Source organism: Orbicella franksi, chromosome 11 (genome assembly GCF_964199315.1).
Source record: "Orbicella franksi chromosome 11, jaOrbFran1.1, whole genome shotgun sequence".
Taxonomy (NCBI): Eukaryota; Metazoa; Cnidaria; class Anthozoa; order Scleractinia; family Merulinidae; genus Orbicella; species Orbicella franksi.
Window position 1 is genome coordinate 28,549,352 of NC_138155.1, and position 25,128 is coordinate 28,574,479.

The following is a 25,128-nucleotide window of genomic DNA, read 5'->3' on the forward strand; positions in this document are numbered from 1 at the left end:
ATCGAGCCAAGGTTGCTCAAAATCACGATGCGTGTAAGGCGGTCTCGGCCACTCTTTTAGTCTTAAAATGAAGTGGGGCTATATTTCGGCCTAAAAGCTCGACACCGAGCGTGCGCTTCTTTTGCCTGTGTCCATTTCACTGGAAACTAAGGCCACCGGGAGTTAGTTTAGATTCCGCCGGACTGGAAAATATCCCGCAAGTTTCGGCAAATCGAGGCAAAGTTGCTCAAAATCACGATGCGCGTAAGGCGGTCTCGGCCACTCTTTCAGACTTAAAATGAAGTGGGGCTATATTTCGGCCTAGAAGGCCGACACCGAGCGTAAGCTCCTTTTGCATGTGTCCATTTCACTGCAAACCAAGTCCATCAGGAGTTAGTTTAGAGTCCCCTGGACTGGAAAATATCCCCCAAGTTCCGGGATATCGAGTTGAAGTTGGTCAAAATCACGATCCGCGCAAGGCGGTCACGGCTACTCTATGAGTCTTAAAGTAAAGTGGGGCTAAATTTCGGCCCAGAAGCTCGAAACCGAGCGTTCAAAAAGTTTTGCTGTGTCCATTTCACGGCAAACCAAAACCATTAAGAGTTAATTTAGAGTCCCCGGGACTGGAAAATATCCCCCAAGTTCCGAAATATCGATCAAAGCTGGTCAAAATCACGATGCGCGCAAGGCGGTCTAGGCTACTCTATCAGTCTTAAAGTGAAGTGGGGCTATATTTCGGCCCAAAAGCTCGAAACCGAGCGTTCATAAAGTTTTGCTGTGTCCGATTCAATGCAAGCCAAGGCCCTCAGAAGTTAGTTTAGAGTCCCCGGGACTGAAAAATATTCCCCAAATTCCAGGAAATCGAGCCGAAGATGGTCAAAATCACGATGCGCGCAAGGCGGTCTCGGTTACTGTATGAGTCTTAAAGTGAAGTGGGGCTATATTTCGATCCAGAAGCTCGAAAGAGAGAGTTGAAAAAGTTTTGCTGTGTCAATTTTACTCTAAACCAAGGCCATCAGGAGTTGGTTTAGAGTCCCCGGGAGTGCAAGATATCCCCCAAGCTCCGGGAAATCAAGCCAAAGTTGGTCAAAATCACGATGCGCGAATAGGCAGTCTCGGCTACTCTATGAGTCTTAACGGCCCATTAACCGATCGTTTTGAGCAACATAGCAACATAGCAGAGATTATCTTTTCAAAATTTTCGACGAGCACCCCCGACCTTGTCCTTTTGATACAGTGGGAGTTCTAGTGGGAGTCCCCGCAGGACCTTAAATTTTTTTTTAGTTTATTAATTTTTATTGATTTGAAGTTACGTACAATTTTTTATAAACACACATAATTCATCAACAAACAGACACGGTACATCATACATTTACTTTAGACTTGAAAGCACTGTTTCTATTAAAACATTTTTCCATTAAAACTTAACTCAATTTCATTATTCAAATTGAAAGGATCGTCACTGACTGAACTTGGGTCCTAGACAACATCTTCAGCCATTTTTTCAGTCAGTTTTACCCTTGGTTCATTGACTTTACTGTCCTCTAAAAACAATGACGAAGAAAAGTATCGTGATCTCTTGTTTTGAAACAAGGATTTTAGAGTTGTTTTAAAATCACGCCTAAAGAAAGTATACAGAACAGGATTTATGATAGAGGTAGTATACCTAACGAGGACAAACACGTGAGCAGGGATTTCCAGCTCTTTAACATTGTCTTTTACTTTGAACAACAACATCAAAATAAACCATGGCAACCAACATACAAGGAAGACTGTTGCCATGGAAGCGAACAAAATCAAGCATCTTTTTTCGAGAGCGGCTTGTCGACTGAGCTGCGAGGTCCGTGAGGAAGTGTTTTCTTTCGCTTTGCCCCTTTTGGCAATAGACTTGAAAATAACCACAAAAGCATAGATCATGAATGCATACGGCAACAGGAAGACTGCCACGAGACAGAATATGACATGGCCTAGTGTTAATTTCTCTTGCGTTTCTTTATCCTCTATGTTGACCCAGGCAAAGGGAATGAAAGCACAATGAAAGACACTACCCAAAGAACTTGAAGCACTTTAAAAACGGTTTTTCTCGTCATCGAGCGATGCGTTACTGGCCAGATTATCGACAGATATTTCTCTGTAGTGGCAGCGAGTATGTGATAGCAAGCTAATATGGCTGTAAAATTGTTTAGCACGCTCACCAGAACAGTCATATAATATCGAACCTTGAACGAAGTGATGGCCGGTGTGAATGCAGTTACGATGAACAAGGGAATATTGATGACTCCGGTGATGAAGTCACAAGCTGCCAAACTGAAAAGCACGTAATTTGCTGGTGTACGGAGTTGTGTTCTTTTCGAGAATAAAACCAACACCAACCCATTGGCAAGGATGATCAGAAATGCAACAGGAACTAGTTCAGCTATTGCTTGAGTGTTGGTGCTGATATTGTTGACTGGAGAAAGTCCTTGACGCTCTGTTCCGTTTGTGTTGTTGAACATCTCCTTCTCAGACGAATTTTCGTGCAAGTGAAACCTGAAAGATCTAGAAGGAAGGTTAAAGTGTATTTCATTGGCCTGACCACTAAAGACAACATGCCTAATCAACATAAAGACTTGGCCATTTACAGCTTAACACTTGCAAATTACCGTTTACACCGATACGAGATCTTAACTAATTACATATCCAGCACTACAAACTACCAAAGATAAAACCTATTAAAAGATCTGACACACTGAGGGATCGCTTTGAAGCGTTAAAGCTGATAGTCCCATTGAGGCCTCATTCGTTGTGAAGCAGCAGTGTACTAGCTAACTTTACAGCGCCATGAACGAAGCACACAGCTTCTTTATTACAAGGATTTCTTACGACTTTCAAACCACTCTGACTCTTTGCGCGGTAAGGAGGTCTACCTTTAGACTGTTTTATTTAGGCTAAATTGAAATAGCAAACAGTGACGGATTTTTCTTGATCTTTGCTTGCTTGCTTGTTTTAAATTGTTTTTGGTTGTTTCGAACAAACTGTAGTTAACACTTCTTCTAAATAGCAATAAATCTACGTCAAATATGAAGCATTTAACTTGACAGCATTGTTGAATGCCTTATTGTAATATATCGAAGGTGTAAAGATGGTGTGGATGGGAATTAGAGACAACAGAAAATGGCGTCTCAATCTAACAGTCTAACAAGTAACTCGAAATCTTGCTCGCAACTATTTAAGGCCTAACCAACTTTTTCTCGTCCTTGTGGGACTAAAACAACATAATTCAACTCGTTTCCATACTTTATATGATATGAGCTAGCATGAAATTTCCGCTAAGTGATTGGAGCTAAGAAAGCATTTGAGTTATTTACTACGAAATTTGGTATCCACTCGCTTGCGCGTAACTTACCGCTGTTGTCTCGATATGGTTTGAATAACTGGATGATGTCGCATGCAGTACAGTCGAGGTCGTTTGCCAACGAAATAGACAATAATAAACTGATACTGAGCTCCTTTGCTTCACGTAAATAAAGCCATGTCAACAAACATACATTTCTGTAATTGCAGGCAACATAAAGCTAAAACAATGGCATCTTAGACAAGTGTCGCTGAGAATACAAAAGAGGTTTTTCGTCCGGAAAATATGAATAATACGTTTAAGGATCCACGATTAAGATCAATTCTCATTACTGATTTTCGTACATTTCTTTTAATGAGAATTGTGAGAATTTGGTGTTGCATCGATAAAATCTGCCCTTGTCGACGATTTTCTTTATTCGCTTCTCTCATCTGCTTTCGTGAAATTTGAATGAACACGTTTTTTGTGGAGATTAGCATGAGCTTTCGACTCTCAAAAAAATCGTCGCGTGCTGTTCAACCTTCTTTAAGCTAAGCGAATATTCAAATTTCTTAAATACATGTAGTTTTACCCGGCTCCCTCCATCCCTTGAGGTCTCATGTGTAAGGATGAGTTTTTATCTAACTAGTCAGTTGGTCAGTTTTTTATGATGATGTTCATAGGGAGATCCGAATAGAGTGAGACCCCGCCTTACGGCCACCTCGTTCACACGGCTTCCTCGTTATTACAGCCACGTTATTCTGGCCCGAAGAAAAAATGCTCAGTCTGCAATTTTCTTATTTGAAGAACCCTTTTAATACGATAAGATTTGTGACCGGGTTAAAACAGGGTTCCACTGTACCAAGTTAACTTAAATTTTCCGCAGCGGAACGCAAGCGAGGATGATATCGAGATAACAAGTAAAAAAAAATAAAATCTTAACACCTGAAAACTCAATCCGAGAACGAATCTTGATTCCAGTGTTTGCTTATCACCTTCAATTTATTTCCTAAATTAACAACGGCAAGAGGTTAATCAATTGGTAAAAATTAAAAACTGTAACCCGTGAATTGAAATTACGATTCTTTCGGTTAAAAAATAGCTAGTCACAAAACCTTTGAGTTTGCAAATTACTACTGAGTAATTGTGAAAATATGAGCTTCAACTTTAATTGGGAAAACGAGCGTTTCTTGAGAGGAATTGTCACGCTTTTAAATTTATGTTACCTTAAATCAAAATCTGCGTGCCTGGCTTGTGTTGAGGTCAGTTATCAGTGCTTGTTTCGTGTCTTTCATCGTATGCACTGCTAATGCTTTTCTGGTATCAACTCGTTAGCTTATCTCTTGGCAATCCAGAATTTCTTGATTTGCATTCCACTAATCCACCATCGCTTAATGTTATCTTAACAAAACATGCGCAGCATGAACACAATAGCATTCTGTTTTATTAGTCACCATCTGCGGCCGGACTCATGGAAACCGCCATTGGGCGGTATTATATTATCCAGGAAACTATACTCGCCGATGTGGCGCACGAAAACGAAGCCGACACAAAGAAGATTACCAAGCATTTTTATTCAGGTTTTAAAGAGGTCTTAAAAAGACACTGTTTTTTCTTCACTTACCGATAAAAGGTAGAAACCGCGAAAACCCTGTTAATCGATTGGTGCCAACACCAATCATGATTTTCGGTTCTTTAGTGATATCTGCCCATCACACGTAGGATTAAAAGAGAAAAATACTGTTATTGTGAAACACTGTTCGATAACATTTACAAGTTTAGTTTAATTTGTATCAATGCAAAAAGATCTTATTCACGATTCAAAAACAAAGCACTCTAAAGTAATTAAGGGGATTTACAGAGCGCTTGTCCCATAGAAAGACTAGTGCCTTCCAATTTGCAAATGAAATATTTTGCGAAAATTCGAGGTTTTGTTTCACATGTTAATTTGCTTCAGTCCAGTTAATTTGAAGCAGGGTTTAATTTTGATTTATCCTTCGCAAAAACATCAGGAAGAAAGGTGCATTTTAGGTTTTAATTTGTCTGGGGAAATTGCTAAAACGAAAATAGCAACCCAACGTCGCATCCATCATAGTCCATGACAACTGAGAAATATCTTCCGGAAAACATGCAGCTGTTTTCAATTTGTTCGTCATTATAAACTAAGTTAATTTTATTTTCTGGGTCTCACCGCAAAAAAAATTACCGGATAAAAACCTGCCGAAGTTCAATATTTATCCATATTTCATTGCAGTTCACAAATTTAATGTCTGAAATGAGTCGTTTTAGCGATACCAGGAATTGCAAGGAAAACGGCTTTCAAAAAAGGCTTAATATTTTTGCTGAAAAATTATGTGGGCTGTATGCCTCTAGCGCCCTTTATCTGATATTTTCAAATGTAAATTTTTAATAATGGTTTTAAGTAATCGAATTTCTGAATTGTAGCTTATTGTATTTCCATCGAGGGTATTAGTTCTTTCCCACGCAATCACCTTCTGGCCGAAATCTCGGCTCCAGACCCCTGTGCTGTTCACTCTGCCGGTTCATGAACTAGCGAGACGGCAAGAAAAAAGATTAGTCCAATAAACCATTTCTGAGCTACTTTGTAACTCTGTGTTAAAACGAGCCCTCGTGGATATGAAAGTGAGTTTGATTTAAATGAAAATAAACCCCCACGCGGAACACATGTTTATATGAAAAGTTTTGCACGAAGACTCGTTTGAAAAAAGGCCTATTGACAGCAATTTCTAAAGCAACTAAACCTACAGTTTAAAAGCAAAGATTTACTGTTTGGGAGTAAAACACGAATAAATGAATGGATTTTCAAATTATTTAGGTTTAGAAGTTTTTGTTCAGGAACGATTTTGTGCCGATTCGTAAGTCAGGGAAGCAGGTAGCTGTAGCTACTCGGTCAGCAAAAGCCGCTGGTTGACCTGGGACTATTGTTAATGTCAGTTCAAATCTGTTTCATTTTATTAGTTGCGAAAAAAGACCATAATTTGAAATGGACATAAAACTAAAATTTTCGCCACCATTCGAAACCTGTCGTATACCTTTCTCATTTCGGTGTCCATTTACTGATAATTTCATCAATGTTAACTGTTCGAAATAAAAACTAGTGACGACTTGTGTAAGACTGATATGGGATTTAGAGCCAGTTAGCGTCGAAACCGGTAACGCGTTACTGAATTGTCTTAAAAGTGCTAGAGTCGAGTAGTTCGAGGCTTGGCACTTGAGTCGAAGGGATTGGACATCGTGTAAGCCGTAACAAAACAAAACGGTGTTAATAAAAACCTTCACACGTACAGTGTTAAGCCTGGTTCTCGCTAGCGACGCAAGCACAAGCGCAAACATAGTAATTCTTATTTCACCGTGAAAACGGCCTTGACGCAGGCATAAGCACAAGCACAAGCACAAGCACAAGGATCAAAATTTTCCTTTCTCTTGTGCTTGCGCTTATGCTTCAGTGCGTTTGCGCTGCAACAAGCGAAAACGAAATACCACTCAGGCATAACACAAGCACAAGGATATTTACCACACGTGGTTGTGTTTGGCCAATGAAATCACTGGACCCAGATCACCTCGCGCCTAAACAGTTTTCTAAAATGCCGGAGAGTTCGGTTCGAATGATTTTGCTTGTGCTTGTGTTTGCTTCGAATTTCGTTTTCACTTGGGTCATCCCTATTGCTTGCGTTTGTGCTCGCGTTTGTGCTTGCACTTGTGTCGCTAGTGAAAACCAGGCTTAAGGTTTACCTCATTACTTAACTGGACAAGCAGTGAAAGATAATTTAAATATGATAGACATGTTTTCAAGAGATTTTCCGTCGATTAATCAACGTCGGGCCAGAGTCGGGTAGCACGACAAGATCAGTCGCGCCACCCGAGTTTGCCGGGACTTTGATTCGAACGTCTAAAGACACTTGTGCCGACTTCAGTCACTGTATATGTGTGATCTTCCTGTTAGATTTTTCACCTATCAGAATGCAGTGCTTCTAATAGAGAGTAGAGCTGAAATACAAGTACCACTGAGTTACTTTCGAAAGAAGAGCCAGAGAGAACTGAATCACAACGGAGTTCGATCCGAGAGCGACGTTTGATCAACTATTGATCCACGGTTGTTGTTTAATTACGCGACATTTGAATCAACTATTGACCTCCAGTCGCCCTCAACTGTTTTAAAATACAATTGAGTTCGGCACGACGGAAGTGACAGAAGTGAGACGTTAGAACTGAGCAACTTCATTAAGGAGATTGAAAATAATTCTAGCGCATGCGTGTAACCCTTCAAATAAAAGCTATAAGTAATACTTTCATCAGTCTCCGCTTGGTTATCTGCATTTGTCAAAATCTCAATTTAGAACTTGAACAGATTTGCCAGTTAAAATTTTCAGTGTTTCTTTAATTGTCTGCACAAGATATTTCAGAACTGATAACAATATAAGGGATCTACTTTGGCCATTAAAAGCCACTAAACAGAGACGGTTCCACAGATTTGGTATGGATAAGCCTCTTGCCTTAGTGGTAATAGATCTTTTGCAAATGTCAATGCACAATGAAAGGCCTTTCCGGGAAAAGTAATTACCAAGATAGCATTTCAGGACGTTTTCGTAGCACTTTGTCAAATGTTAATTTGCACTAGTTAAAAATTGTTTTAAAGGTGTTAATTTCGTTTGCTGTGCCACAAAAGCAAATTCGCTTTGAAGCCTTTCAAGTCCATTTAGGGGTCCGTCCAGATTTTATCCAACAAGGTATGAGAAAAAACCTTTTAACAAAGCTGTTTGGTGACATTTTGAGAGATTTTACGGGATAATGGTGTCGGTGTTGGGCGGCTTTCTACGCTGTGCTGTTCTATTCAACAATTTCGGAAACTCCTGTCTCCTATATAGTCCTAAAAATCTAATCAGTTGCATGTTGCTTAGCAGAAAATCGAACTCTTAGTATATCTTCGGTCCATGCTTTACCCTGAATAGAAAGCTGGTTCTTGAATTCCTTGTGGCAAAATCCAGGTCTTCCTTTATTGAATTCATTCAAATTCGCACACCTTCTATTATGCATGATGTCGTTCATTTGAAATCTTTTTAAATTCAGCCTTTACAAAGACTATTCAAAAATTAAAGTAATGCAATGAGAGCACTTAATAGTATCTGATCAAGACTTGAGGTTAGTTTTAATGCGCCTTTGATGTAAAGGCAAGAAAACCCTGTTGCGTTTTGAGTAGCAGTTATGAATAATCCATCTATACCTGCCAAAAAATTAATGGTTAAATGGGGGTGTTCGAGTCGCAAAATACCACAACATTTGTCATCACACTGTACAAAAGCTTAACTGCTCCCGCAAGTTGTTAGACCGCAAAATCGCCACTGAATATTAAAAGCTGAGAACGAATACGTGTTCTTATCACAGGACAGCCAAATCACCACAACCATACCTTGAGTAGTTTTGTCCCCTACCTATATTTCTCCCGTTGTTAATGGTACAATCAGAAAAGTTTGTAGGCAAAGAACTATTTGTGGAATATTATGTCGCGAGTGAAAACCAAACTGGAGGCGAGGTGATCAAGCCAAAAACTTTTAGGGTATTTTTACATAATTTTATCTGTCAGGTGATTAGCCGCGGGGACATAGACCATGTCAAACTCACACGGCACCAAAGTGTTCACGTTTTTCAGATTCGCTCAGTAAGATGGCACTCTATGATCGAACCACACTGAAGAAGGACAGTAATCACCATCAAACTGCGCTTAATAATTGAATTTTGGCAGGATCCTTTCAATACCACCGAATAAGAGATTAACTGTGAAACCAATAAAATCTAAAAATCCTTTTAATAATGAACAACACGATTCCAACAGTAGCGTATACTTGTTCAGTGTATTTCGGCCAGCATGCACATAACCAAACTTTCGATTATTTTTCACTTTTCGATTTCGCTGAAGAACAACGTTCTCTCGAGTTAGTTTAAAGTCCCTGGAAATCGGAAATATCGTGCGAGCTCTTGGAAATCAAGTCTAAGAAGGTCAAAATCAAAATTTACGTAGCCAGGTCTCTGCTTCTTTCCGGTTTCTGCGTATGCTACATTTCGGCCAGCATCCACATAACCAAGCTTTCGATTATTTTTCGCTTGTCGATTTCACTGAAGGACATGGTCTTGTCGAGTTACTTTGAAGTCCCTGCAACTCGGAAATATCGTGCAAGCTCTTGGAAATCAAGTCTACGTATGTCAAAATCAAACTTTGGGTAGACCAGTCTATGCTTTTTTCCAGTGTCTGCGTAAGCTCTATGTCGGCCAGCATGCACCTAACAAAGCTTTCGATTAGTTTTCGCTTGTCGATTTCACTGAACAACAAGGTCTTGTCGATTAGTTTAAAGTCTCTGGGACTCGGAAATATCGTCCAAGATCGTCAAAGTCAAGGCTAAGTAGGTCAAAATCAAAGTTTGCGTAGCCAGGTCTATGCTTTTTTCCAGTGTCTGCGTAAGCTCTATGTCGGCCAGCATGCACATAACCAAGCTTTCGATTATTTTTCGCTTGTCCATTTCACTGAAGGACAAGGTATTCTCGCTTTAAAGTCCCTGGAACTCGGAAATATCGTACAAGCTCTTGGAAATCAAGTCTAAATAGATCAAAATCAAAGTTTGCGTAGCCCGCTCTTTCCTTCTTTCCAGTGTCTGAGTAAGCTATATTTCGGCCAGCATGCACATAACCAAGCTTTCGATAATTTTTTCCTTTTCGATTTCACCGAAGGACAAAGTCTTCTGAAGTTTTTTTAAGTCCCTGGAACTCGGAAATATCGTGCAAGCTCTTGGAAATCAAGCCTAAATAGTTCAAAATCAAAGTTTGCATAGACCGGTCTGTTAAGTTTAACAGTGGCTATATTTCGGCCAGCATGCACATAACCAAGCTTCTGATTATTTTAGGCTTGTTGAATTGACTGAAGAGCAAGGTCTTCTCGAGTTAGTATAAAGTCCCTGGGACTCGGAAATATCATTCAAGCTCTTGGAAATCAAGTTTAAGTTCGTCAAAATCAAAGTTTTCGCAGCGCGGTCTCTACTTTTTTCCAGTGTCTGAGTAAGCTATATTTCGGTCAGCATGCACATAACCAAGCTTTCGATTATTTTTCGCTTGTCGATTTCACTGAAGGACAAAGTCTTCTTGAGTTAGTTTAAAGTCCCTGGAACTCGGAAATATCGTGCAAGGTTTTGGAAATCAAGTCTAAGTAGGTCAAACCAAACGTTTGCGGAGCCCCGGTCTCTACTTCTTTCCAGTGTTTGAGTAAACTATGTTTCGTCCAACATGCACCTACCCAAGCTTTGGATTATTTTTTGCTTGTGGACTTCTCTGAAGAACAAGGTCTGCTCGAGTTAGTTTAAAGTCCTCTGGACTCGGAATATCGTGCAAGCTCTTGGAAATCTAGTCTAGTAGGTCAAAGAAAACGTTTGCGCAGCCCGGTCGCTACTTCTTTCCAGTGTCTGAGTAAGCTATATTTCAGCCACTATGCACATAACCAAGCTTTTGATTATTTTTCGCTTGTCGATTTCACTGAAGGGCAAAGGTCTTTTCAAGTTAGTTTAAAGTCTCTGGGACTCCAAAAATATCGTCCAAGCTCTTGGAAATTAGGCCTAAGTCTGTGGAAATCAAAGTTTGCGCTGCCTTTCTCTGCTTCTTTCCAGTGTCTGAGTAAGCTATATTTCGGCCAGCAAGCACATAACCAAGCTTTCGATTATTTTTCGCTTGTCGATCTCACTGACGCACATGGTTTTCTCGAGTTAGTTTAAAGTCCCTGGAACTCGGAAATATCGTGCAAGCTCTTGGAAATCAAGTCTAAATAGGCCCTAAACCCTAGCCCTATCCCTGACCGTCAAGTAGTTTAAGACCCCCGTACGGAGGCTAGATCTAAGCAACATCCTAGATGGATTTAGTGGCTGCCATCTTTTTAACTCATAATTTTAATTTCTCTTATAAGACTTTTTTGTATATTATATCTAGATAGGTCTTGTTAGATGTCCCCCATTAGCAGTGGGGATTCTAAACTGCTAGATGTAACTGACACGATAATAAAGTCATTATTATTATTATTATTATTATTAAAGATTCGCGCAGCTATTGATGATATTGAAACTGGTTTCGTCATTGGCTCCGGGCAACAACAAGTTGCCTAGGGACGCCAAGAAACACCCCTTGTTTATTATTATTATTATTATTATTATTATTATTATTATTATTATTATTATTATTATTAAAGATTCGCACAGCTATTGATGATATTGAAACTGGTTTCGTCATTGGCTCCGGGCAACAACAAGTTGCCTAGGGAAGCCAAGAAACACCCCTTGTTTATTATTATTATTATTATTATTATTATTGTTATTATTATTCATTAAATATGAGGTCTGTATTCTTCAGTCAACTGTTTGTCTAATTATCATAATTATATCACCTCTAGTTCGTATAAAAATCATAACATTAATTAACACATTCCATAGAAAATACTACTTATTATAATATTATTATTATTATTATTATTATTATTATTATTATTATTATTATTATCATCAGTTTGCGCAGCCGGTCTCTGCATTTTTCCAGTGTCTGAGTAAGCTATATTTCGGCCAGCATGCACATAACCAATCTTTCGCTTATTTTTCGCTTGTCGATTTTATTGAAGAACAAGGTCTTCTCGAGTTAGTTTAAAGTCCCTGGGACTGAAATATCGTGTAAGCTCGTGGAAATGAAGTGTAAGTAGGTCAAAAAAAAGTCTGCACAGCCCGGTCTCTGCTTCTTTCAACGTCTGAGTAAGCACTATTTCGGCCAAAATGCAAGTTGCCCCTGAATTTTATAATTAATATTCTTGTCTCAGTAGGATTGCCTCAGGGGCTGCTTGAAATGTTTTTAAATCATTTTAGCTGCGCGCTCGCTGATTTTCGCCACTGTTTCAGCTGCCAGTAAATATACTTGATCACAATAAAGCGCGCTAAAACAAACGCACGAAGAAAACAATAGCCTTCGCTTTCCTGGAAAGCTAAGAAAGTAGGAGTTCTGCCGAGATAATTACTACCGGCTGGAATGATACAAACAATCGTCGTTTTTTTCCCTTTTCCTTTTTCTTCTTCGGTTCAATCAACGTATAACGTGACATAATAAACAACACCAAATTAAAGGACGAAATTAAATTCGTTTCTTTTTTCCGTTAAGGTGATCGGGCTTTTTTGGCCCAATCTATATCAAAAATTGAATAACTTACTGTTTCTTGGTCTTGATGAAGCCCGTGCAACAATACTTGGTAATCTTCTTTGTGTCGGCTTCGAAGTAGTTTGTAAAAAAAAACGTTCGTTAAAATTATTTAATTACGATGTGACTGAGAGATTGTCATAAATACAAAAGATAACTGATTATGCGTTTGTCTGATTTGCTCAGTGCACGGTGGTTTTTCTCGAAAATTTGTTTATGCGAAGTATGGTGTATTGACAAGATGCAAATAAGTAAGGTGCATTTTCGAGCCATGGTATAACTGATAAACTGAAAAACGAGGAAACCGCAACAAAGAACAAACAGAAGGTTTCTAAGGAAAACTTGGAGCAGAAAGAATCAACGCACAATAAGAGAGAGGTATGAGATTTTAATTACGAAACGTTCGTTGCGGCGAAGCCGTTGTCTCCTTGAATATTACGTTTGAAGCCAATTATCAAGCAAGATAAGATTGAATATTGTGCATTGTAACTTCGTCTAGCTGAGATAATTAGCGAACAGCAAACGTTCTGTTTTTCTTTTTGTCAGTTCGTGTCATCTCTAAATTTCCAAACGATTGATTTATCTCCGGAATTGTTGATTTAGAGAAAGAGAAACTACAGGTATCATTGAACAGTTCAAAGGAGTCCGGAATATTTATTTGCTACTGATATTCTCGGTGTTAATTTTATCAGTTGCCTATCTTGCTTGTTTCTCGATTTTTTGAGGAGCCTCAATAACATCAACTTGGGTTTTTTGATTGAATTTTTGCTCTTTCAGTGTCCTCTGAATTTTTTACCAGAAATATTAAGAATAATCAATGTCAGTGTGATCCGGTTCTTGTCAGGGCGAACAGCGATTTATCCAGAATCTGACCCAGAAAATCTCATTTTTTTACTTTGCCGTACCCATATCCGGCTAAGTGACCATGCGATATCGTAGCCATATCAGGTCAGTGACTTGATATCGTAGGAAATCAGGGCTGGATACACAGCTTCTGATTGGCTAATAGAAAATTTTGACACGATAAGAGTTAATACTTTTATAAATGGTATTGGAAAAATACAATGAAGACTCCACAACGACTAGCACGTGTACATAATCGATTAGATTTTTGTGTGTCACCAATTAAATCACGAAGGCGCTAAAGCTTATATCCAGAGTTTGTTTTTGAAAAGTGAGAAAAATATGACCGCTGTACATGTCAGTGTAATATATAAGAAATCCTATAAAAGTAAACATATGAAAGATCATATATTTGAACTGCGGAGACAGATATGAATCTCCGACATGATTGACATGATTGTATAACTGCGGTGATCAATCATGTCTTCATAAGAAACCCAGTGTCCATATCTTACCTTGACAGTTCTACAAGTGTTTGCCCTATAAAGTTATTTAAAAAATACGAAGTGTTCACTATCTAAATTCTCGTTACAAAATCGATAACTTTCCGGTAGACAGGTGACAAGAACAAAGAAAGCATTTGTTTTGATTTACCACTAAATTCTTCGAACTGAAATTTAAAGAGGAGTATGTCAATCAGTTAAGAGAGTTGACAGTGTGGAACTGAAGTACATTCACATTTGTTAATAATTAACGTGAACCCTTAAGCGCCTTTTGTTTTGCAGGCGACGTTTCGCCTCAGGGGCCATTGTCGGCATTGTTAATTGTTAGCTTTGACGCACCTTTACTTCCATAAATGTTTGCTTGTTTAACAAGGTGAGTCATTTTAGCTGTCGATAGGCAAAATGGTATGTTCTTAACGTTATCTTGGGTCAAATTTCGACTCATCTGTCGGCACATCCTTCATTTGAACGCGTACGGCTTCAGTGAAATCGACACCTCTAATGATCTGTGGATACAAAATTTCAAAGTAAGTTTGCTTTATTGTTGGATCCTTTCTTTCCTTCAAGTCGGATGAGCCCGGATATATAATTCTTATCCTATCCTTACATTGCGCTGAGTACGTTGCAGTTCTCAATCTCTACCTGGGTTTGTGAGTTCCATGATATTAATTCAGTGGCTTGCGCTGTTTACAATTTGCACTCTGATTTAATTCCGGCGCCACTCTGACCTGCTCCAACAAATTTGAAAACGTCAATCTATGGAGAATTTGTTCCGGTAACATTTGAAGCTTAATAAAATGAGCGAACAACGTTCAAAATCAAAGATTTTAAAAAGTTCTCATTTGAAGCCCCAGATTATTTTCTTGGCCCCCGTTGCAACTGGCGTAATGATCACTTTTCGCTCGAATTCTCAATTAGTCATTGACACATTATTGGCACAACACTTTCGCTTCCGTTGCCAGCAAACTTGTTTAATTTTAATTTTTAAACGAATTCTAAATACTCAATCCCAAAGCCTAACTTAAATCACCAGTCTATCGTAGTTTTCCCGGGTAATTTCAATATTTAAGGTTTTTGAAATGTTAAAATCTGTTTTCAGCTTTTCCGCTCCATTTCATTTTTAAGGGGTTGAAATTCTGAGATGCGCAGTCTTGGCACCAATTTATCTCTTAGCTATTGTGAATATAAAGCTGCACTTTCCTCTTAGCGAAATGAAATTTGGCTTATATCTATCCTTTCTCTTTGTTTCTTCTTTAAAAAGCTTGGGTATGGTAAATGTGAGTCACTTTTAATGTGGTACAAATCAAGGAGGAAGCAGTAAACTCGAAAGGGTGGCTCTGTATCTTAGACTAAATGAATACTTAAATTTTAGAATAAATTTTCAAGGATACGCTACCAGTGACGTAGCGCCTTAAACAACCAATCACGACTGTGGAGATAAGAAAATATGAAGATGAATTTATAATTTTTACTGCGTTCTTTCTTATCCACTGAAGATCTGCAAGGGATTACCCTTTGTCTATTTTTCCAATCTTTTAGTATAATTAAAATGCTCATACAAAATAAACTTTTAGGCCTTGACTCCGAATTACAACATTACTTTCATCCCGAGAGTTTATCTGCTAATCCATTTGGAAACTTTAAATGTGCGATATTAAAATACACTCATATTTGAAAGAGCTTGTTGCCTGCGACTAAGGGACCGTTCATTTTTTATAAGGTAGGGGGGGCTGATGGGATTTGGGGGGGGGGGCCGTGCGAAAAAAAATGGCTTTCGAGGGGGGGCCATCCCAAAAAAATAAGGGGAAAAGGGGGGGGTCACGTGAAATATTTTAGTAAAACTTTAAAATGGCATCATGTTTGAATATCAAAAAAATTGCTATAGAATAAACATAGAAGGCAGGATATAAATTTATTACAAACTTTCCTTCTGCTTTAAAAAAACGTTTGGCGACAAAAAGTATTTGTAGCTACTGAAAAGAAGTATTTAACACTGTTATTTTCTAATGCAACTTTCACTGGCACTCATCTTCATCTTCGCTGTCGTCGAGTTCTTCGTCGCCGCTTGTGCTGCTATGGGAGTCTCTTTCACCAATGCTGCAAGAAGCAGCAATGCTTTCCGTCAGAGTGTACTCTTCAGGGTACATGAAGGTGTAAACATAATCTCTGACTTCCCGCTCAAGGTTGGTGGTGATTCTGCTTCTTGCAGCATTGGTGAAATAATTCCCTTCCAAGAGCTGTGCGATGTATGGCCCATCTCTTCCAAATATCGACGTGGCAACATCGTCAACTGTAAGACACTCTTCCGGGACGGCCGTTCTAGGAGGGTACACAAGGCATTGTGGAAGATCATTTCCTAGCGGGTTTCCAACACAGATTCCATAAACTCGTTGGACGTTGTTTTCAGTCCGTTTCCTCTTTCTTTCATTTGACTTTCTGCAGTTTTCTTTTTTCCTTCTCCTTTTGTTGATGTGCTGTTTGAGTATGCCTTTGAATATGCTGTTATAATTGCTCTTCTTATTTTCTAGTGCTTCCATGTCCTGCGTGACCTTCGTCAACTTAGCTTCTGTACATTTGATCTGTTTTACATTAAAACTGTGGGCAAATTCTTCGCCCTGCTTTAAAGCAAGCCCATTGGACTGAAAGAGTGTGGAATCGTGTTCCTTTACATCTTTCAATATGACATTCAACTTTTCCACCATTGCTCTGTGCTCTTTGATGGAGAAGTTCAGTTTTCTTCCATCACTGGGCTTCAACTGGTACCCTTGCATGGAAAACTCACTCGCCCTTTCTGAACAGCCATCCGCACCTAGAAAAATTGCTTCTTTTGCATGTAAGATGTCAAACTGCCTGGATCGTTCAGCTGTAAACCTTTTCTTAAACGACTCGTCGCTTTCGCCATTATTGCGCATTTTGGAATGAGCCTCTTTCATGATGCTCATGTAGTAATACGCTCTTTCCCCGATTGGATTAACAATATAAAGAAGAAAGAGCATGGAAGTGGCAGGCTGGTTTTATCTGACCCAGAGAGCGTTGCTCTATTTGCAGATAAGTTTATTGTCAAATCGAAGTTTGTGGTGGATTATCTTCAGCATCTTGAAGTGCTGGAATTTAAAAGGAAAAGGAGAGCAGAAGAAAAGGCAAAGTTAAGTAGGGACGCAAAAGATAAATCTTATGAGGAGTATCCTTGGACTGAGTTGTGCGATTATCTAACCAAGCTTAAAAAGCTACGTGTTCCAGAACTAAACAAGTACTCAAACCACCACGGGCTGAAGCAGCATTTGAAAAGCAGCAAGAGTGAGAAAGTAAAGGCAATTGCAAGACATTCATGCTTGCAGCAGAAGAGTCCTCTCAGAGCTGGCCAACCAACACTGAGAAATGCCAGGACATTGACACAAAATGACAACAGGGCAAGTGCTGACAGCAGTGAAACGGATGAAAGTGACAATGATGAGTATGACAGTGATGCCATTGACTCTGGGGGACAAGATGACTCAAGTGACGTCATTCTTGCATTCATCAATTCAGATGAGGAAGATGCCAGTGAGAGGCCAAATGCCACACGCTCAGGGCGAGCCATAACTACGAGATCCGAAATTGCCTTCTCTTTCTTTTGATTTGTTTTTCAAACAACAGCTCTCTGTCGTATAGAGATTGTAAATATTGTCTTCATAGTGCGCACAATAACGTGAAGTAGGGGGATAATACAGAAATATTAAAAAAGTTGAAATCTAAATATTGTTTGTTCAATTTTTTTTGGGGGGGGGGTCATCACAAAAAATGACCGCTATAAGGGGGGGCCATGTGAAAAAATTGGTAAGCTGAGGGGGGGTCATGCGATTTTTAAATGGTGCTTCCCAAATCCCACCAGTCCCCCCTCCCTCATAAAAAATGAACGGTCCCTAAATTCAGGGAAAATCGAACGTTTCAGAAAGGCTTTCAGCAACTTTGTAATTGGTGAATTACGTACGAAATAAAAATTACGGACGTAAAACCAAACGGAATATAACAGGGAAATGTGATGGCTATTTTTATTTCTTGTTCAAATCTTGCAGGGTGTAGCAGGTGTAGCAAACCAAAAATAATTCAGGCAGATATCAGGATGCTCAACAATACGAACTCATCAGCGCCCCAACATCCCCAAGACGACATCTTGAGCGTTGACACTCAAGCAATAGCTGAGCTAGTTCCTGTTGCATTACTGATTATCCTTGCCAATGGGTTGGTGTTAGTTTTATTTGTGAAAAAGACACAACTTCGTACACCAGCAACTTACGTCCTTTTCAGTTTAGCTGCTTGTGATTTCATCACCGGAATCGTCAATATTCCCTTGTTCATCGTAGTCGCGTTCACACTGCTTATTGGGCCGTCAGACCTTCATTATATGGTTCTTCTGGTGAGCGTAGTCAACAATTTTACAGCTATATCAGCTTGTTATCACATACTAGCTGCAACTACAGAGAAATATCTGTCGATAATCTGGCCAGTGAAGCATCGATCGATAACCAGGAAAACAGTTTTTAAAGTGCTTCAAGTTGTTTGGGTTTTGTCTTTCATTGTGGCTTTCATTCCCTTTGCTTGGGTTAACATGGAGGATACAGAAACGCAAAGGAAATTAACACTAGGGCATGTCATATTCTGCCTCGTGGCAGTTTTCCTGTGTCCGTATTCATTTATGATCTATGCCTTTGCGGTTATTTTCAAATCAATTTCCAATCAGGGGAAGACGGAAGGAAACATTATCTCGAGGTCACATTTCAATCGACGAGCTGCTCTAGAAAGAAGATGCTTAATTTTGTTCGCTTCTATGGCAATAATCTTCCTTGTATGTTGGTTGCCATGGTTTATTTTGTTGCTCATGTACAAGGTAGAAGACAATTTGGAAGACATGGAAATTGCAGCTCACGTGTTTGTGCTCGTTAGGTATGCTACCTCTATCATAAATCCTCTACTGTACACGTTTTTTAGACGAGATTTCAACAAGGCACTCAAGTCTCTGTTTAAAAGGAAACGATCACAGCGCTTTTCGAGAGACAGTGATGTCAACAGGCAAGTTTTAACTAAAGACGGGGATGACACTGCTGAGAACATCGTCTGACTCATTTGTGTTAAAAGACATTGTCTAGGGCCTCGATTTGTTTTGAAAACCGATCACAGCTTGCTTGTTATTTAATTCTAAGAGAAATACTTGAAGGAAAAGCTCAGTTTTGGCGCTTTTACTGAACAATTTACCTAATGGAGCTCATTGAAAACGTGCCTTATTAAAGTTCTACTGAAACGATTCTTATTATCCAATAGCAAAGTAAGTTAGGTTAAGTAAACTTTATTTAAACAGGGTGGTCCATTCAGCTCCAAGGCTGGTCTCCATAGGGGCCCTGTATCTAAAAGTTATACAGATTAAAAGCCTGAAATACAATAATAAAATTTAAGAACATTTACAACCTCCTAGCAAAATTATACATATATAAAAGCCTTTATCCTTTCCAGAACTTTCCAGAGTGAACATTGTAAGTATACTATGCCTAAAGCAATTCAATAATTCGTCGAACATCTTTGGGCGGTAAGAATTGCCTTACTCAGTTTTTATTCCTCTTTGACAGTTTAACACATTCAGCTCTAGCTACAAACTATCAATTCTTCGTACATTTTTGAAGTTTACTTCACGTTCGTCACCTGTCTGTGTGAGGATCTGTATCCGGCCATTGTCAGAAGAAACTTTATGTTTATTACTGTTGGATTTATAACTGAGAAGCTGACATTAATCAAAAGACAAATGTGACTTCTGTACGGAAATTAATACCGAACATTTAACTGTAAAAACGTTCTAGAAAGGCCTCAGGGTTATTTTTATGTTCGTAAAAGCAACAGTAGCCTTAATGTCATCAGAGTAGTATGAGAAAATAAAAACTCTGCCTCGAATTACATGATTTATCAGACACCATCGTCAAATAAAATGAATTTTTTCCATCGGTTCGCTTTCAGTCAGCTTTAAGTACGGTATTTACATGGAAAAGAGCTTCCCTCGATTAAGTGCTGGTGCCGAATGAGGGCTGCACATGAGAGTACTTTTAAGCCCATGAAAAATACTTTTAAACGGCGCTTTGCTAAACAACAACTCCAAAGTGCTTAGTCCAAGCACTTGAATTCTAGAGCGACATTAATTGTAAGTGGCTTACACCCCAATGTAGCCGGCTGATTGATTCCATTTAGCAAGGAAGCAGTGACATTGATACTTTAACAATTTCAAGGTATGTAACACGCGACGAATCCTTTACTTGTCTAGCTACAAAATAGAGCAGCCCGTGTTTTGACCTACTCAAACTATGACGTAGTTGCTGGACACCTGTTCAAACTTCTCGGGTGGAAAAATTTAGCATCCCAGCAGCAAATTCAAAGAGCTAAGGCGGTTTACAACTCTCTGCACGGGATGGCTCCAGAATATCGCAGTTCTAAATTCGTGCGGCCAGAAACCGCATATAGCTTAAGGGACTCTGAGAATAAACTAAATGTTCCATTGCCGCGCACAAACTATCATAAAATTGTGATTCCATTCTTTGGACCAGCCGCCTTTGCGACTTAAGGGAAGCAGAGTCCCTGAGGAATATTAAACGTCTGCTCAAAGGAGATGTAAAAGGCACGGCATTCGTGGAAAGCAGGATTTCTATTTAATTATTTTTATTATATTAGACATTAGACATTAAACGGGTTAGGTAGTTTTAACCTGACGAAATTTTTTTACCGTACTTAAATAAAGATTATGTATGTATGTATGTAGTTCAGTTTCACAAAAGTGTATGAAAAAAGGAAACGGCGTAAGCTCCCCGATTAAGAAAAATCATTTATCCCACGAAACTTTTATATCTGTTCCTTTCTGTTTTAAATATGCGCAATACAATGGCATGGTTCTTTCGATGGTAAATGGCTGCGATTTAATTACATCAAAAATCCGGCGCCTTGAGAGGATTCTTAGAGAGATTTTTAAAAGGATTAATTTCATAGTCACTTGAAAATAAATTGGGAGTATATTGTTACGTTAATGGAGTTTTTACTTCGAAGGCGCAATTTGTATAAAAGAAGATTGTAATTGTAATTTTAGTTCACATTCGACTCTTCTCATGTGTTGACCAAGAAAAATCATCGAACCAGAGATAAGATGCCGAACAACACCAACTCGACAGCGCCCCCACGTTCCAAAGACGACATCAACGGCGATGCAATTGCTCAATTAGTTCCTGTTGCATTTCTGATCATCCTTGCGAACGGATTGGTGCTTGTTTCATTTGTGAAAAGAACACAACTCCGCACACCAGCAAACTACGTCCTTTTCAGTTTGGCAGCTTGTGACTTCATCACCGGAGTCATCAATATCCCCTTGTTCATCATAGTCGCGTTTACACCGGTCATCCCTGATTCGTCCAAGTTGGAATATTACATGCGTCGCCTGGTGAGCGCGCTGAACAATTTTACAGCCACATCAGCTTGCTATCACATACTAGCTGCAACTACAGAGAAATATCTGTCCATAATTTGGCCAGTGAAGCATCGATTGATGAGCAGGAAAAAAGTTTTTAAAGTACTTCAAGTTGTTTGGGTGGTGTCTTTCATTGTTGCTTTCATTCCCTTTGCTTGGGTTTACATGGAGGATACGGAAACGAAAGGGAAATTAACACTAGGGCACGTCATATTCTGCCTCGTGGCAGTTTTCCTGTTGCCGTATACATTTATGATCTCTGCCTTTGTGCTTATTTTCAAATCAATTTCCAATCGTGGCAAAGTGAATAGGAGCATTATCTCGAGGTCACATTTTAGTCGACAAGCTGTTCTAGAAAGAAGATGCTTGATTTTGTTCTCTTTCATGGCAATAATCTTCCTTGTATGTTGGTTGCCATGGTTCATTTTGACGTTACTGCATAAGGTAAAAGAAGTATACGGCACTGAAATGAAAGGAATAGAAATTGCAACTCAAGTGTTTGTTCTCGTTAGGTATACTACCTCTATCATAAATCCTGTGTTGTATACGTTTTTTAGACGAGATTTCACCACCGCCCTCAAGTCTCTGTTTAAAAGGCAGCGATCACGGCGCTCTTCGTTTCCACTGTCTTCAACTGACAGTGAAGGCAATAGGCAAGTTCTAAGTAAAGCTGAGGATGACATGGCTGAGACAATCGTGTAACTCTCGTGTAATAGAACACATTGTCTAGTATGTATTTCTCGGTTTCTTATGAAACCTGATCATCAAACACTCACACTAAAAGATTTTTTATTTAGCCAAGAATTTAATATTTTGCTTTCAGCTTAGTACTAAACCATTTGACACTTGTAATAGAGAACTATAGGCGACGTTATTTGGGCTTTTAACGTACCACTTAAAAAGCACATTAAGATCTTAGTATAATTTTGAGTTGATATATCACATTTTATTATGTATGTTCAAAGAAAACATTAATTAATTAAAATAATAATAAAAAAACTTCTAACCTCTCTGTAAAGGTGGTTAGTTCCTAATAACATTTAAGAGTTGTAATAAGAGATCCAAATGAATTGTACAAAGTAGTTTGATATTCTAGTCAATATATCTATCAAAGGAGGTTCATCAGAGCCACCTAAGCATTTACGAATTCTTCCTCCTTATGCCATATTTGTTAATGATCGATTTGGAGAAGTTCACGTGACATCTATATCATTCTCTCAGGGAAAGATTTTCTTAATGTTCTTCTATCCGTGCGGAAGTATTTTCTATTGAACTTTTTCCATGTTGACGTTAGGCTTTGAAAATGCAATTTGCGAATTTATCGTCAGCGAATTGCCAAAGTAAATATGAAAAGAAAATCTACGCGAAAACAACACGAAGCTTAAGGTACCAAAGGATTGAGGAAATCGCGCGCAAACAAGGCTTGGGCTTAGGCATTTGACGTCATTATGTATCAGAACTATTGTATAAAGAAGACAAGACAAGACAACTTTTTTTTTACTGTAGAATTTAATATATAAATTAAAAGTACCCACAGTAACTGGTTACCCAAAATAACCAAAGATCTAAAATAGCTGGGTGACCACCATAAGAAAATATAAGTTGATCACTGTTGGGACTACATGTAAATTGTTAAAACGAAAGCGAATAACTTTGACTTTCAAAGCGTGCAAACGCTTACTACAGAAGTATTTTGCGAAAAAAGTGGTGGCTGAGGAATTATTATATTTCAGGAGCCATGGTCATGGGTTCCTGCTTTGTTCTTAAATAAAATAATGTTTACATTTGTTGTCTTAAAAGAGGGTGAGACAATAAGGATAAACTTAGATTTGAAATAAGCGGTTTATTAGACTCCGGGATCAATTCCGAATTTACTTAAATTAATTTTAATATAATTAATCCTTTTAATTTTTCGTTCATTGTCAAGAGTTTTATGCATCAGCCTCTGGCTCGAATATGGAGGGAAACCTCATCCCACGTTTTGACCTCAATAAATTGATTTCATTAGATTTTGATTAAATGTACGCTTCAGTCATGCAGTTTTTATTACCCTATTTACTCAAAACAACGCCTCCCTCCATTAAGCGCCCTCCCCAAGTAAAAGCACTAGTAATCTCGGTCTCGATATCAAGCTCAACGACAAAGAGGAGCCTAGCTCAGGAAGCAGGATTGCTCTCCTCTGCCTTACCATCCCCCCTCCCCCCTTGTAGTCCAGTCCCTGAACTCTCTCTTCTCCGCGCGTTCTAAATAGGGGTTTATTCCAGGCAGTAGAAAAGACAGTCTCTCTAACAACAGCTTTATTTATTTCTCCCTTATTTTTTTCATATAAATTAAATTACATAGTAGTATAATAATTAAATTAAAATAAAGGTAACTGACAACCTGAAATAGTCAAAAATGCCAGGTTGCCAGTTAATTACACATATATTACAATTTATCCCGCGTGGTTTCAACTCTTATATAGGACGGGACAGGAAGAGTTCAGGGACTAGACTCCCCCCCCCCCCCCCCCCCCCACCTGAACGCCGCCCTCACGTAAAGAAGCACGTATTTTTGTCCCTATCATTATGATGAGGAGTTATTCATTCGTCTTCAAATGTAAACCTGTCATAAAAGGGAAACTTCTTCATCATTGCATACACCCTGTTTATCTGTTCATCCGTCCACACAATGCGATGTCGGGTGATTGAAGGGACTGGATCTACTATAGCTGCACAATCCTGGATGTATTTTTCTTCACACGTGATATCGAGGAAATCGCATATTCTTCTGAGTGAATCCGCTGGATTTTTCACAACATCCATGCTGACAACGTTTATGAAGTCTTCTGGGAAGGTTTTCTGTGCCACGTGAGTTCCCTCTGCCCAGTTATTGTAAAGCTGTATCTTTATATCCAGAATTTCACTCGCATTAATCTGCTGAGAGTTCTACCACATCATTAGTCAGTGATAAGTGGTAATCTTACTTCTTTCTTATTTAGTGGTAAAATAAACAAAAACTGTAGCCTATTGTTAGACCTGTCTTCGTTCAGTTGCCTAGAGACTCTCAATTAAGACCCCAATTGATTTGATAAACCTTGCTGCTTTCTCTTTCCCCATGCCATACCCCCTCCGCTTCCCCGCTATTGTGCCTTTTCCTGCCGGGGATTTTCGCTCGGCCTACTCAGTGATCCAAAGATTTTTAAAAAACTCGCCTTTGGCTTGGTACTTACAACGCCTCTATAGGTAAGCCTTATCAAATACTAGGTGTGGAATGAGAGTGTGTATCTTAATGATCAGGAGATTGATAGATTAGAGACTCAAAAAACTGCTGTACTGGGATGGTGTGCGAGTAACTCAGTTAAAAAAGTTCGATATTTGGGGCGCAAGTAGTCATTTGAGTACGATACCTTGATGTTCGGATCAGCGTCCCTGGCCTGGATATCTCTGTGACGTAAAACAAATGTTGCAATATTGTCAAAGGGATTTCTAACAACGTGAATGAACTTGACTTTCACTCCTAGTTTCTCTTCCATCTCGTAAATTGCGGCTGTGCCTTTTAGACGAAGCACTACTGCAGTGTCCCATGCTGTCTTGTCTCCAATGACCTTAGGGTTGTTATATGAAAAAAAATATTCAGAGAATATCAAAACGATAATTTTATCAAAGCTAGAATCGGTGACAAAAATTGTTGAGGTGGTTCCAACATTTCGCATTGTCAAAATACAAACTTGGTACTCCAGTCCTCCACCACTCCCGCTTTCAATGTTGTAGTTCTGCATACCTACATTGATTGGGGGCGGTGCAAACTGGGCA

General features: G+C 39.0%; 3 protein-coding genes and 1 pseudogene across 3 annotated transcripts; 2 read left to right on the forward strand and 2 right to left on the reverse strand.

Annotated features, from left to right (window-relative positions):
• Positions 1-1,285: 1,285 nt before the first annotated feature.
• Positions 1,286-2,865, reverse strand: LOC145460387 (adenosine receptor A2b-like; annotated as a pseudogene).
• Positions 2,866-17,884: 15,019 nt separating this feature from the next.
• Positions 17,885-18,986, forward strand: LOC145502032 (adenosine receptor A2b-like). The gene has a single exon (XM_081481334.1). The coding sequence runs from the start codon at positions 17,885-17,887 to the stop codon at positions 18,959-18,961; it is 1,077 nt and encodes a 358-aa protein (XP_081337460.1). The 3' UTR covers positions 18,962-18,986.
• Positions 18,987-20,887: 1,901 nt separating this feature from the next.
• LOC145460702 (5-hydroxytryptamine receptor 7-like) lies at positions 20,888-22,196 on the forward strand. The gene has a single exon (XM_081445586.1). It carries the CDS (start codon positions 21,017-21,019, stop codon positions 22,034-22,036), a length of 1,020 nt encoding a protein of 339 aa, XP_081301712.1. The 5' UTR covers positions 20,888-21,016; the 3' UTR covers positions 22,037-22,196.
• Positions 22,197-23,916: 1,720 nt separating this feature from the next.
• LOC145502249 (uncharacterized) lies at positions 23,917-25,094 on the reverse strand. Its single transcript, XM_081481500.1, has 2 exons — positions 24,723-25,094; positions 23,917-24,261 (listed from the first exon to the last, which is right to left on the reverse strand). The coding sequence occupies exons 1-2, from the start codon at positions 25,092-25,094 to the stop codon at positions 23,917-23,919; spliced, it is 717 nt and encodes a 238-aa protein (XP_081337626.1).
• Between the last annotated feature and the right edge of the window lie 34 nt (positions 25,095-25,128).

What these genes read in the sequence shown, in the direction of transcription:
- LOC145502032 (XM_081481334.1), top strand. Translation starts at nt 17,885, where the DNA reads ATGGCTATTTTTATTTCTTGTTCAAATCTTGCAGGGTGTAGCAGGTGT.
- LOC145460702 (XM_081445586.1), top strand. Translation starts at nt 21,017, where the DNA reads ATGCCGAACAACACCAACTCGACAGCGCCCCCACGTTCCAAAGACGAC.
- LOC145502249 (XM_081481500.1), bottom strand. Translation starts at nt 25,094, where the DNA reads ATGCAGAACTACAACATTGAAAGCGGGAGTGGTGGAGGACTGGAGTAC. An exon ending in ACGCTGATCCGAACATCAAG is followed by an intron (nt 24,262 to 24,722) that starts GTATCGTACTCA and finishes ATGATGTGGTAG; the next exon opens with AACTCTCAGCAGATTAATGC.